General features: G+C 32.7%; 1 protein-coding gene across 1 annotated transcript; it reads left to right on the top strand.

Moving 5' to 3' along the window:
• The first annotated feature begins 11928 nt into the window (after positions 1–11928).
• On the top strand, positions 11929–14547 carry LOC8288056 (L-type lectin-domain containing receptor kinase VII.1). The gene is made up of 2 exons (XM_015729011.3): positions 11929–14189; positions 14275–14547. Exons 1-2 carry the CDS (start codon positions 12113–12115, stop codon positions 14346–14348), a joined length of 2151 nt encoding a protein of 716 aa, XP_015584497.2. The 5' UTR covers positions 11929–12112; the 3' UTR covers positions 14349–14547.
• The last annotated feature ends 56 nt before the right edge of the window (positions 14548–14603 follow it).

Below are 14603 nucleotides of genomic sequence, written 5' to 3'. Positions count from 1 at the left end.
TATATGATAGAATTAGTATTATTATATGATTTATAAACTATTTATTAGTTAATATAGTATTAAAATATAATAAATATGCTATCTTTAGTATTAGGGTCATTGTTTAATTATAAATATAATTTATTAATTAATAAATTAATAAAAAACCTATAAAATTACACAGAAATTTAAATTATTTGTGTCAAAAATAGTACACATATCAAAATAAAAAGTCTAAATGTCAAAACTAAACATGTGTCAAAAAAGTTTAAATTTTAAAAATTAATATATATATATATATATATATATATATAGTAATTAATGCTGGAGATGGGAAATATCATGGTGGATAATACTCTGTCATTAATTGAATTGACAACGTTTTAATGTGATTTAGGAAATTACATTATTATTTTGTTATTTAACACTTTTGTTAAAATAATAGATCGTTTGATTTATAATAAGTAGCTCTAATCCTGCACCGAGAACTCTTCTGATATGGGTAAGTAAGAAGAGAAGATAGTATTTCTTGAGAAATATAGATTTTAATTGTGTCTGGATTGCATGATCAAAATTTTTTTATGAGAAGTAAACAACTTAACGTTTCTTATAGAGAACTTATTTAAGGAGGTTAGATAAGTATAATTTTCTTAATTAACTATAATCTAATTGACTGATATATTTTTATTTAAATATCTAAAAAAGCTAATATTAATTTTATTATAAATATTATTATCTTTTAGAATATATAACAAAACCACAATTTTATATTTCTGAAAAAGTTAAATTATATATCAAGCACTTTTAATTTTAATTTATAAAAAAAATGACTTCCTTAAAAATTCAATTTACTAACACTATTTACAATAAAGATAGCTTAATTTAGACATTCAGTAAGTAGCATCTATTAAAGAATAAGGTATGCAAAACATATTATCGCATTGAACCCATTGTTATATTATATTAGTCAATAATATACTCCAAGATTTTAGTGATTTGTTTATATTTTTGACCCACAATTAGAGGGGCTGATTTTAGGTAATTGATTTAGTGATTATTTATTTTTATTTCTAGCTCTTGTTTTCTGTATATATACAGACCTGTATCAAGGTATGTATTACATAAGTTAATACAATCTCATATTCTTCTCTTCATATTATTCTTTATCATTCTACATGGTATTAGAGCATGGCTCTATAAAATTTCTTTAGTCTCTTTTTGTTTGTTTGTATTTTTACTTTGGTTTATTTCTTTTGGCTTCTCATGTGATATCATACACTTTTATCACTCAATCCATTTAAAATCATACTTTCCAGAAACCAAAATTATAATCATTAGAGACATTACTCAAAATTTCACTTTCTTTAAATAAAAGGAGTCCATTTGTTGTTGTTACTTCAGCAATTTATATTTTCAGGTCTGTATATATTTTGACTCATCTATTTCATGGAGAAATCTGACGTCTCACATCTAATTACTACTATCCTTAATGGGAAAAATTATGTTATTTGGTCCGAAGAAATGTCAAGCTTTCTTCGAGGAAAAAAGCTATAGAGATATGTTAATATAATTCGCTACAATAAAACTAATCAAGGGCAAAGAAGACTGGAGCTATCAACCACTGGGCCATCTCTCCGAAAGATAATTTCTATTTTACTATTTTATTTTTATTCTGCCCCATCTAGCCGAGCCATTTACATTTATGATACTGGGCCGGTCAAAACCAATAAAGACATAAATCTATTCATCGAGAAGAGGAGCAGTCCAAATATGTTCAGCAGTTTGAAGAATGGGACAGTAAGAATCATCAAATTCTTACTTGGTTTCGAAACACTTGTATCCCATCCATCAAGCTCCAGTTTGGACGCTTTGATACTCCAAAAGAGGTGTGGGAATTATTGTCAAAACGATATTCAATAACAAACGCCATTCACAGATTTCACTTTTACGGTACTCTTACTCGAATGCATCAAAAATTAGGTCAGTCCATCATTGATTTTTTATTTGAAATGACTGTTGCATGGGACCAATTATCAATGTCTGAACCAATTTGGCATGATTCTTGTGATGCTGAACTCTATGCTAAATAAAGAAATGAATTTAGAGTTTATCAGTTCACTTTAGCTTTAAATGATGACTTTGAGTCAGTAAGGTCCTCTTTGTTACATAGGGATCCTTTTCCAAATCTTGACACTATAGTTATAGAGTTATTGAACAAAAAAGCTCATTTAATAAATTTGAAACCTCATAAGTCAGTCCTCTCTACTGATACAGTCCTGGCTACTACTGCATATTCGTAAAATAAAGGGAAAAACTGTAGGTACTGTCATAAAGATGGGCATCTTATTTCTGAATGTTTCAAGTTACAAGGCAAGCAAGGAAAGTACACCCAATCCCGATCCAAGTTTGGTAAGGCATTTACTCATACTTCTGCAGCTACTACCATTGAGGAGGATTCTTCACCTGGTAATTCCCCATCTCTGAATGAGTTACTAAGCGAGATAGACATTGACACACTGAAACAAGCTCTAGCTCAATCCTTTACGGTTAACTCCACTTCCTCTGCCTTTTCTGCCACCAAAGGTACAACTTCCTCTTGGTTCTTTGATTCTGGTTGTTGTAACCATATGACTGCAGATCCTCATTTATTCCAAACTAAAAATGTCATATCTTATGCTCCTGTTATACATACGGTTGATAATTCTTGTATATCTGTCAGCCATATAGGTCATATTGCTACTTCTAATTTGTCCTTACAATGCACTTTCTTATACCTAAGCTTTCATTAAACCTTATTTATGTTGGACAACTTTGTGAGAAAGGTTTTGACTTACATTTTTCTTATCATGGTTGTTATGTGCAGGATCCACAAACGGGACAAATCCTTTGGACCGACCGTAAAGTTGGTCGTCTGTTTGAACTATCTTCTCTTCAACTCCCTTCACAAACAAATGTTGTCCTTTCTTTTGTATCTCAATGCGCTTACATCTCCTCGTCAACTTGGCATTCTCGCCTTAGTCATGTTTCTTCTTCTACACTTAAATCTTTATGTTCTAGCAGTGCTTTAGAAAATATTAAATATCAAAATTTTGATTGTGCTTCTTGTGAACTTGGAAAACAACATGCTTTACCTTTTAATAAAAGCACTTCATTTTCTTCTGCTATTTTTGATCTTGTGCATACTGACATTTGGGGACCATCCCCTATAGCCACAATGGGCGGTGCAATTTATTTTTTAATCTTTGTGGATGATTACTCTCGGTTTACCTGCATATACTTTTTTAAAAATCGTTCTCACTTATATGAAATCTATGCTAACTTTGCTTCTTTTGTCAAAACTCAATTTTTTTATAGCATAAAAACTCTTTGAACTGATAATGCCATGGAATACAAAGACTATAAACTTTTACAACTTTTGTCATAATATGTTACTGCCATCCAATGGTCGTGCAGAGCAAAAACACAGACATATCTTGGATACTATTCACACTCTTTTGACTTCTGCCGCTTGTCCTGAGCGTTTCTGGGTCGAAGCTGCTCTCACAGCTGTTTATACCATTAATCGTGTCCCCTCTCCGATTATTGGTAATCAAACTCCTTATGAACGATTATATGGTATCCATCCTGATTATACTCTACTTCGTGTTTTTGGATGTGCTTGCTTTATTTTCTTACAGCCACATGAAGGCACAAAATTAGAACCTCGTGAGCGTCTATGCTGCTTTTGGGTTATGGAATCGAACATAAAGGTTATAGATGTTGGGACCCTATCTCTAAACGTCTACGTATTTCTCGGCATGTTACTTCTAAAAAACATAAAATATTTTTTACAGTCTTTAAGTTTCAAATGTCTACAAATAGTCCACCTTACTTTTGTGATCCTTCCGCTGACTTATTTCTTGAAATACAAACTGTCCATAATGAAAATGAGGACTCTCCTCTTTCTCCTAACGTTGTTATTGCAGGACAAACATATGACCAACCTATTGCCTATCCTGCAGGATCTAACACGTCTGAGAATTCTACATTATTAGAAACTTACTCAAATGATCTTCCTCCTAGAGTACGCCAACCACCATCTTATCTCCGTGATTATCATTGTTACTCTACAATTGTTACTTTACATGAGCCTTCCTCTTATAAGGAAGCCAATACTAATCCTCTTTGGCAGCAAGCTACGAAAGAAGAATTGCAGGCTTTAATAAAGACACAAACTTTGGATTTGGTGGATCTTCCGGTTGATAAAGCTATCGTGGGATGCAAATGGGTTTATAAAATCAAAACCCGTGTTGATGGATCAATAGAACGGTATACAGCTCGTTTGGTGGCCAAGGGCTTTACTCAAGAATATGGTATTGGCTATGAAGAAACCTTTGCACCTGTAGCTCGTCTTACTTCAGTTCCAAGCCTTATTGTTGTAGCTGCTGTACAAAAATGGTCATTTTTCCAAATGGACGTCAAAAATGCTTTCCTTAATGGGGATCTCTCCGAAAAAGTCTACATGAAACCCCCGCCAGGCTATGATCATCCACCTGGTAAAGTTTGTTATCTTCATAAAGCCTTATATGGTCTTAAACAGGCTCCTCGTGCATGGTTTTCCAAATTCAGTTCCACAATTCACAAATTTGGATTTACTTCTAGTTCGTATGATAACGCTTTATTTCTTCACAAAACGGATAAGGGATACACCCTTTTACTGTTATATGTGGATGACATGATTGTTACAGGAGATGATTTGCAGGGAATTACAGAGTTGAAACGATTTCTCAACAAGCAGTTTGAGAGGAAAGATCTTGGTCGTTTAAGTTACTTTCTTGGGATATAAGTTTCATCTCACAGCTCAGGCTATTCCTTGTCTCAGGCAAAATATGCAACTGATCTCTTAACACGTGCCAACCTGACAGATAATAAGACTTCTCCCCGTGAAGCTAATGTCAAGCTTTTACCGACAAATGTCACATTTTTTGATGATCCTACTCTTTACAGGCAATTGGTTGGAAGCCTTATTTATCTCACCGCCACTCGTCCAGACATAGCTCATGCAGTTCACATGGTTAACCAGTTCATGGCTGCCCCTCACAGTTCTCATTTCAGTGCAGTTCTTCGAATTCTTCGTTATATCAAGGGTACTTTGTTTCATGACCTTCATTATTCTTCACAATCCTCACTAATATTGTGTGCATTCTCAGACGCTGATTGGGCAGGCGATCCTACTGATAGAAGATCTACGACTGGCTATTGTTTTTTTTTCTTGGGAGATTCTCTCATCTCTAGGCGGAGTAAAAAGCAAACAGTAGTTTCCCGCTTAAGTACGGAGCCGGAATATAGGGCCCTTACTGACACAACTTCTGAGCTTTGTTGCTTACGATGGTTGTTATAGGATATGAGAGTTTCACAATCTAATGCCACAAATATTTACTGTGACAATCACAGTGCCATACAAATTGCTTGTAATGATGTTTTCCATGAGCGCACCAAACATATTGAGATTGATTGTCACTTCATCCGGCATTATCTCATCAATGGCACTCTTCAACTCTCTCATGTGTCTTCTATTAATCAGACATATGACATTTTTACTAAAGCTCACCCACTTAGTCGCTTTCATGACTTATCTTGCAAACTCAATTTAGCAAATTCTTTGTCACCTTGAGTTTGAGGGGGATGTTAGATTATATTAGTTAATAATCTACTCCAAGATTTTAATGATTTGTTTATATTCTTGACTCACAATTAGAGGGGTTGATTTTAGGTCATTGATTTAGTGATTATTTATTTTTATTTCTAGCTCTTGTTTTCTGTATATATACAAATATGTACCAAAGCATGTATTACATAAGTTAATACAATCTCATATTCTTCTCTTCATATTATTTTTTTATCATTCTACACCCATTAACAATATTTTTTTATTTAAATTACTAAACAAACGTTTGTGAACTCTCACCTTTTTGTATAGTAAATGTGTGAAAATAACTCGGGTAAGATTATTTATCGGTCTCTTCATTTTGAAAAATTATACGTATATATATATATATATATATATATATGTACTTTTTGTATTATATTTGATTCAAACTGTTTTATTATCATCACCGAGGTAATAGCAGTAGTATCTATCGTTGTTATTATTTTATTCGTGTACATAAAGTGATTAGCCACGTAATAATTTAAGGCGTTCTTTATTGGCAGAGATGTTGAAGAATAATGTGTGGGCGGCTGGCAGGCTGCCATTTGATGGTGGAGCGGTGCACTTGTGCTCTTAAGAGGAGGCTACCATAGCTTCGTCCCCACTTCTATAGCAAGAAAACCACCAAAACAAACAAAATATATATTTTTATGGCCTGAGGTTTTGGCCATTGCCAACCAGTCATCAAAGTGGTATAAGAATTCAACGCCAAAACAAAGAAGCTTACGAAAATTAGTTTGCTGATTACAGAAGCGAGTTATATGATTATTTTTTATATTTTATGATATTCTATTTTCATGTTGGTCTAGTGGAGTTGAGAATTTAAATCTTTTAACAAAACTATATCATGAGCTGTATAAAATCCTTGTCTCTTCCGATCCTGACGGCTAAGGTCCATCGAATTGGTTGCTGCATTGGGCTGATTAGTGAACCGGAAGACACGAGCAAAAAGTGGGCAAATAAATTATTCTCAATAATAATTCTTAATGTTAATACCAAAAAACAATCACTTCTTTAATAAAAAGGCTATAACTAGATGCAGGGCTTCCCAATTAATTTTATCAAAAAGTAAAAGTCTCTCACAATAGTCCATCAACGCCACCTATTAATTGTTGTATTATCAATTTTGAATTGCTTTGGAGATTAGAGATACTCATGCTACATTAATTGTTAAGTGTTATACTCTAATGTGGGAATTTTGTTAATTTGTTGGAAAATTAATGAAGTATAAATTATAATGATGCTTAGATTGGTTGGTTACAATGTCATTGTATAGCCTTTAATCTTAATCCATGTGTTTTTTTGTTTCTGAAAGATTAATCCATGTGTTACAGTACATTAAATGTCATCATATTCATAGGTGGGTGGTTGTTTTCATTTCTCATCAGTTTCATTTACATTAATGTGGATATACTATTGAAGTATGGATTAAGAAAAAAGAAAGAATAAACCTTATTATTTAGAAGGTTAATTCAAAAAAAATCATTTAAATTTCTAAATATTTTATTTTAATTGGTGTAATTTGCTTCAAATTTTTAATTTTATATCTTTGACATATGCGGTTTGCTTCAGTATTTCGCAGAGACCCTTTCTGATAATATTTAAATATCTATCGGTTGTGAATGTAATGACTTTTGGTTACGGTGGGAAGGAGAAAAGTTTGTTGACAAATTGAGATTTTATATGTATTAAATAGTAGCAACAAGGGATGACACTAGAAGACCATGCTCCCAGCTAGCTCAGGCTCAAATAGTCAAATCCTCTCATTCTGACTAGGTTATAAATTCTCCTATTTATGAATATCTTTATCTCATGGACTTGTATAATATTTCCCTTGAGATTTCATTCGTCATCTCCATTTTCTATCAGGAAATATTTGAGAAAGCATGATCTCACATCACCAAATTTATACCTTATATGCTTGAAATAATTTAATGTGGTTTATAATTTGGCATTTCATAAGTGCTTGCATGACTCTGATAGTGTATTAATCTGCATTAGCAAACTCGGAAAACGAAATTAAAATAGTAAGAATATAAAAATATCTGTATTTATAGATTAAGAGAATAATAAATATACTACCGGGACAGTGGCCCCATACCTATTGGAGATATATCCAATGTAAATTCAGAATAGTGTTCATCCAATTTTAATGCATGATGACCAAATCTGCTGAATGGCAAGCATTATTTAAAATATTTTCGCACATCAATTGTTAATAGGTCGGCAGTAAAATATTAAACTCTTATAAAGTTATTCACCTTAAATTCCATGTTCACATTCCTGAAAGGTTTTACAAGTTTAAGCTCAAAAATAGCGTCAGAATTAAATTTTTAAGCATTCAAAAACCGAAAAGCACCACTTGTGATAATTAACATTTGAGGTAGACTGGGGCGAGGATCCATTAGATGGATTATGAGTAGCCGAGAGGATCTCCTAAACCATTAAGGAGGCTCTGCAAACAGTCAAAACAGGTTCAGGAACACAACCCTAAAAGAAAACCTATTCCTCATTTTCCAAATGCTCCGACCAAGGAACCTAATTAAATAATTAGGTTTCCATCAAGCTCCATCTTGGCCCTCTCAGACATTTTGATCCGCCAATCCTTAAAACTTATTAAGCCAAGTATTTATGGAATGAACCCCAAATTAGATGCAAGCCAAGCGGCCCTAGCATGATCACACAAGAATAGGATATGTTTCACTGTTTCCTTATGCAAATTACAGATAGGACAAAGGCTAAATTCTTTTATTCTCATTTTATACAATCTCTGGTTAGTGGGTAAACTATTTCTAACAGTCTACATTGATTTCCAACAGAAATCATCAATGACCTCAGATGTTAAAGCTCTATTCCTAGATATAGCAGCATCCCTTAAATTACAAATTAATTTATAGGCAGACTTGGTGGTAAGCACACCTTTTGACTCAGGGAACCAAATAACCATATCAGACATATGACTAGATCCAATAGGAACATAAAAAATAGCTCTAACTTGAGCCTCCGGGAATAAAGCTTTAATCAGATATTCATTCCAAGATCTGCCATTTGTTATAATATCAGAGACCTTCCTTAGGACAGAGGTAACTTTGAAGGATCATATGCCATACATCCGTATTTCTGCCACTATTTATACTAATCTCCAACCTCCTTTTAATAATGTCTCTCACGACCGTCATACTCTTCCACCCCAAAAGACCCCGAGGTCCGTCCGCCATTTTATTATTATTATTTGTAAAAGACTAAATGACAAGGACTAGCAAATATTTGTCATGGATCTAATTAGCAGCCTATATAATCGTGTATTACTTTCCTTCTATTCTTTTAATACTTGCTAGTGTTGTGTTAGACGTACTCATAATTCTTAATTGACTCTCTCTCTCTAATTTATGGATCAATTAAACCATCGCTTTGTAAGACTTTTGTTATAATAGTCATCTTTTGAAATTGCTAACCTAAATCTTTTCTTGTCTTCATTTTCTTTTTAACTTTCTCATTCTGCTCACTGCTCTAATTATCCAATTTCCTCATTCCGTCGTCATAAAATATCAGCCCTGTTGCCGAACACAATATTCGAAAGTTTTTTTGTTGGATTTGTTTTAATTCCTTTGATTATTCGCAATTCCAGGCAATTCTCAACTCTAAAGTAAAAACTCATTTGGTTCTATTCTACCCAATAGTTTTAGTTGAATTGCGTAAACTTTAATCCCACTAGTGAATAATGACGCGCAACGAACTAAAAGATGAATAATTATCATCGTCATGAGGCAACTGTGACTCAACTTCTATCACCTTGCTGTTAATGTTACGCTGATGCAAAATTCCACAAAGGCCTGCAAATATATGATATCAGTAATTACGTTTTGGCTCTGCAAAGATATGATAGTGATTATGAGATGTGAACTAATTAAAAGTTGCCTTTCCGCTTCTTATGATACCAAAGTTTGAACTATTGAAAGTGACTCAGGGATGCCGCATTTTTTCATCTATAATTTCCTTACATTTTTTAATTTGATCCCCAAACATATTTCTCTTCATAGGTAAATGTATATGTTATTTCTTTTTCGTATTCTATTTCGATTGCACTTATGGCTAAATCTTCTAAATAATCTGAATTTTATTTTATTTTTATTATTTAAGTATTCAATAAAATTAAAGAATATATAATATGTATAATTATTTTCTCATTCTCACAATAAAAGTAGTAAACCTTCATTAGTGTATGAACTCTACTGCACTCGATCTCGAGCAGGGAGAAAGACACTCGATCTCGAGCAGGGAGAAAGACACTGGAGGGCTAATCTCTATCCGGCTTAAAAATTTTGATAAAAATTAAGAAAATTTAAAGTTAAATATATTTAATAATAATAGACAGACCGATCAGATTACTTATAGAAATTTAATTATTGATATACTAAACAAAAATATTTCTGGGATTGATTTCATTTTATTTTTTGGTGAAAAAATAAATATTAGAGAAAATTGGAAATTGAAGAAGGGTGATAAAATCAATTGACTTAGCTGGTAGTGAGATCCAGGTTGGCCATTTAGTAGGTTTGATTTTGACAATTGACAATGAATAGATCCGTACAGAGGCATAATATCTGCATTCATTTTTCTGGCTCGTTTACTTTTCTTAATTTTCTTTTGCAAAAGGATTGCGAGAGTCAAATAAGAAAATTACACATTGAATCTTTTTATTTTTAATTTCTGAGGGTCTTTCTTGATTTAGCCGGCAAACTTCTTTTCTGACCTTTCTTGTTGCTTTCATATTTCATTTTCTAAATCTATTTTATTATTTTCTTGTTGAATTTATCTTATGTCATTGAATGTGATACCTTCTTTGAACTTTGAGAATTCTAGTACAATTCGTATTTAAGTTCTATTTATAAAATTGTCAAATTGCCCTTCTGACTATACCAACTTTTCTTTTTCTATCACTTTTGCCTTTAAATTTTATGGTATATTTAGTAGCACCTCAATTTGTAAGAAAAAGAAATATGCCATCCCTCACCTTCTAGAGATATCTCTCGAGCATCTAAATTTATATATTTGGCTACTTATGTTGCAAACTTAATGCTAAATAATTTATTTGTCTTTATAATTTTCTAAAATATTCTCTTGTCTCCACAACTTTTTTAAAATATCCTTTTAGTTTCTTTGTGAACATTCCATCATATTCATAAAAATATTTTATTCATCCTCTTCTGAAAAGTATATTTATTAAATTTATAAAATTGAATAAAATTAAAATATTCATTGTATATAAAATAATAGATAAATCATAAAACGTTTAAGATCATAATTTAATAAAGTAATTCCATTTTAAAATTTAAAATAAACACAAAAGAATATCCAAAGAGAAACTGATATACTTTGGTAGTATTTCTTTTTGTGTAATTCCGGGTACCTAAAATGATGTTTCTAATTTGCAACTTAGATGGTTATAACCATAAAAAGAGTATTAACTGGTTATAATTTATCCATCTTATTATTATTATTATTATTATTATTATTATTGATAGAGAATAGTAACAGATATAATAATCAATCATTGCGTAAGAAATGACAAAACGCAGCCTAAAATAATCCAGAGTTAGTGAAATGGGTAACGAAATGGTTTAGACATATAGGTAAAATTTTCTGATTAAAGGGTGATGATAAATTAAGTACAATAATTTTAAAATATAGTCAACTTTTTTTTATATATAATATTTAATAAATTAATAAATTCTAAGAAGTTAATTTCATTTTAAATTGACTTTTGAAAATATTATCATTCAATAATATATATATATATATATATATATATATATATATATATATATAATTATTATAAAATTAAATATTTAATTAAAATATAAATCTTCTTATATATATTATTCTATTAATTTTAAATTTAAGTGATGCAATTTGCTTTAAGTATATTGATAATAACTATTTTAAATTTCGATTATTATAAATTTAATTTTTTTCTGATACTTTATAATATTTTAGATATATATTAATTATTAAAAAATTGAATGCAATAAAAAAATACTATCTGACTATTAATATTAACGTGATCTCTATATAATTAAATAATGGAACTGATTGTTTTGTAATGTTCAGATGACAAACTTGTAAAGGATCCAACTCTTTCATTTTTTCTGAAAATGCAAAGTTGCTGATTAAACTAACTAATTACTGTGCCATCTTTGTAATATTCAAAGTATCCATGTCTAAAATTCCAAGCTACAAAATGTTTGACCAGGAAAAATCCAAGAGAAATACTACTTACTGTCAAGAAGGTGTCAGCTAACTTGATCTTCTTGTCTAAACCACCGCCTTGTCTTGAATCATTTCAACCATATCTATAATCTACCTAAACTAACTACTATCCTGAAAAACAAAGGCTTTTGCTTTTCATGTTTCTGCATTTTTTTGCTTAATTAGCTAGCTCTGATGAAGAAACACCAGAAGCCTCCTCGTTTCTTGCTTGTTCTTGTTCTTGTTTCCATAATTCTTTTTTGCCAACAACCCATTTTAGCAACTGACTTTGTCTACAATGGGTTCAATTCGTCTAGTTTGCTTCTTTACGGCTATGCTGTTATTGAATCTCGCATTCTTTCTCTTACTAATGAAACTACTTTCACAATTGGTCGTGCTTTATATCCGTCAAAAATACGCACCAAAGATCCAAATTCATCTTATGTGTATCCCTTTTCTACTTCTTTCATTTTTGCCATGGCCCCTTACAAGAATGTTCTTCCAGGACATGGGTTGGTTTTCATTTTTGTGCCAATTGCTGGCATAGAAGGTACGACAACAGCTCAGAATTTAGGCTTGTTTAATAGAACAAACGATGGTGATCCCAATAATCATGTGCTTGGGATCGAGTTTGATGTGTTTTCCAATCAAGAATTCAATGATATTAATGATAACCATGTTGGTATTGATGTGAATTCTCTCACATCAAGATTTGCAGAAGATGCAGGATATTGGCTTGATGATAGAAGGAGCAGCAGCGAAGACATGAAGTCATTCAAGAGACTGAAGCTAAATAATGGTGAAAATTATCAAGTTTGGATTGATTATGCAGATTCTTTAATTAATATTACTATGGCACCTGTTGGTACGAGAAGGCCTAGCCGGCCTTTGTTAAATGTTTCTATTGATCTTTCTGGTATTTTTGAGGAAGAGATGTATGTTGGGTTTACAGCATCAACAGGAAGACTTGTTGAGAGTCATAAAATTCTTGCTTGGAGCTTTAGCAATTCAGATTTTTCATTAAGTGAAAGGTTGATTACAGTTGGGTTACCATCGTTTGTTCTTCCAAAGGGTTCATTTTTTCGGTCTAAAGGGTTCATTGCAGGAGCTACAGCTGGAAGTTTTGTTGTTATTGTCTCTGCTGCTTTGATTACTTTGTTCTTTATTAGGAGGAAGCAGAGGAAGGCAAGGGAAAGAGCTGATATAGAGGAATGGGAATTGGAATATTGGCCCCATCGAATTACATATCAAGAAATTGAGGCAGCAACAAAGGGATTCAGTGAAGAAAATGTCATTGGCATTGGAGGAAATGGAAAGGTCTACAAGGGTGTATTGCCAGGAGGCGCTGAGGTCGCAGTGAAGCGAATTTCCCATGAAAATGATGGAATGAGAGAATTTTTGGCTGAAATCTCTAGTCTTGGAAGACTAAAACACAGAAATTTAGTTGGGCTGAGAGGTTGGTGTAAGAAAGAAAAAGGAAGTTTCATGTTGGTCTATGATTATTTAGAAAATGGAAGTTTGGATAAAAGGGTGTTTGATTGTGATGAAAGCAAAATGTTAAGCTGTGAAGAGAGAATAAGGATTTTGAAAGATGTGGCTTCAGGAGTGTTGTATTTGCACGAAGGATGGGAGTCTAGAGTCCTACACAGGGACATTAAGGCTAGCAACGTGTTACTTGACAAGGATATGAAAGGAAAGATCGGTGATTTTGGCCTAGCCAGGATGCATAGCCATGGTCAAGTGGCTAGCACCACAAGAGTGGTTGGAACAGTGGGGTACTTAGCGCCTGAGGTGGTTAGAAGTGGTAGAGCATCAAGTCAAACAGATGTATTTGGTTTCGGGGTCTTGATTTTGGAAGTAATATGTGGCAGAAGGCCTATAGAGGAAGGGAAGCAACCTTTAGTAGAATTGGTATGGCAGTCAATGATGCGGGGGCAACTACTGGATGCTCTTGATCCCCGGATAAAGGCTAGAGGAGGATTTGACGAGGAAGAGGTAGAAAGAGTACTTCACTTAGGCCTGCTCTGCGGATATCCTGATGCTAGTGTCAGGCCAACAATGAGGCAAGTGGTGAAGATTTTGGAGGGGAAAAACGAGGCTAATGAGACTGAAACAGAAGATATGGATGCATATTTGCTGCAATATGTGAACTCTAAGGAAATGTGGTTGGATTATTCTCAGAGATTGGGATATTCATCTCACCCAACATTTGAAGATATCAGACAATCATCTTCCATGTCTCTTTCTTGGACCAATAGCGTAATAGTCGATGGTAGGTGAATCTGCACTGCGAATTTTATTAGCATAGCAGAAATTTGTTGGTTATGCCGATTTTGATGGACTGAAACCTTGACCAGATTTCCGAAGCCAGACAACAAGGCTGGGGAGGCAGCTGCAGATGTTGGGACAAATGAGATTCAAGACCACATAAACTTGAAATTGCTGGTGGGAAAGGAGCTTTGACATTAATTCAGCTCTTTTTATTTTTGTTTTGTTTTGTTTTAATATGTTGATTCATTTTTGTTGGCAAACTTTGTTTGCACAATTGTTATATATATGTACAGGAAATCGGTATTCTGAGATTAGAGGATATGAGTTTTGAATATTGTTTTCAGTGTTTCATTGAAATAGTTTCTGCTAACTTGTCAACTTTTCCTATATATAATCTTTAATGCTAAGAACACAC

The sequence above is a fragment of the Ricinus communis genome, chromosome 5 (assembly GCF_019578655.1).
Source record: "Ricinus communis isolate WT05 ecotype wild-type chromosome 5, ASM1957865v1, whole genome shotgun sequence".
In the NCBI taxonomy this organism is placed as follows: domain Eukaryota; kingdom Viridiplantae; phylum Streptophyta; class Magnoliopsida; order Malpighiales; family Euphorbiaceae; genus Ricinus; species Ricinus communis.
This window is presented reverse-complemented; position numbering and strand designations above follow the sequence as displayed.

Bases quoted from the DNA above. Each gene is read 5' to 3' on its own strand.
- LOC8288056 (XM_015729011.3), top strand. From the start codon at position 12,113: ATGAAGAAACACCAGAAGCCTCCTCGTTTCTTGCTTGTTCTTGTTCTT. The intron at 14,190-14,274 runs GTAGGTGAATCT...AACCTTGACCAG, and splicing joins CAATAGCGTAATAGTCGATG to ATTTCCGAAGCCAGACAACA.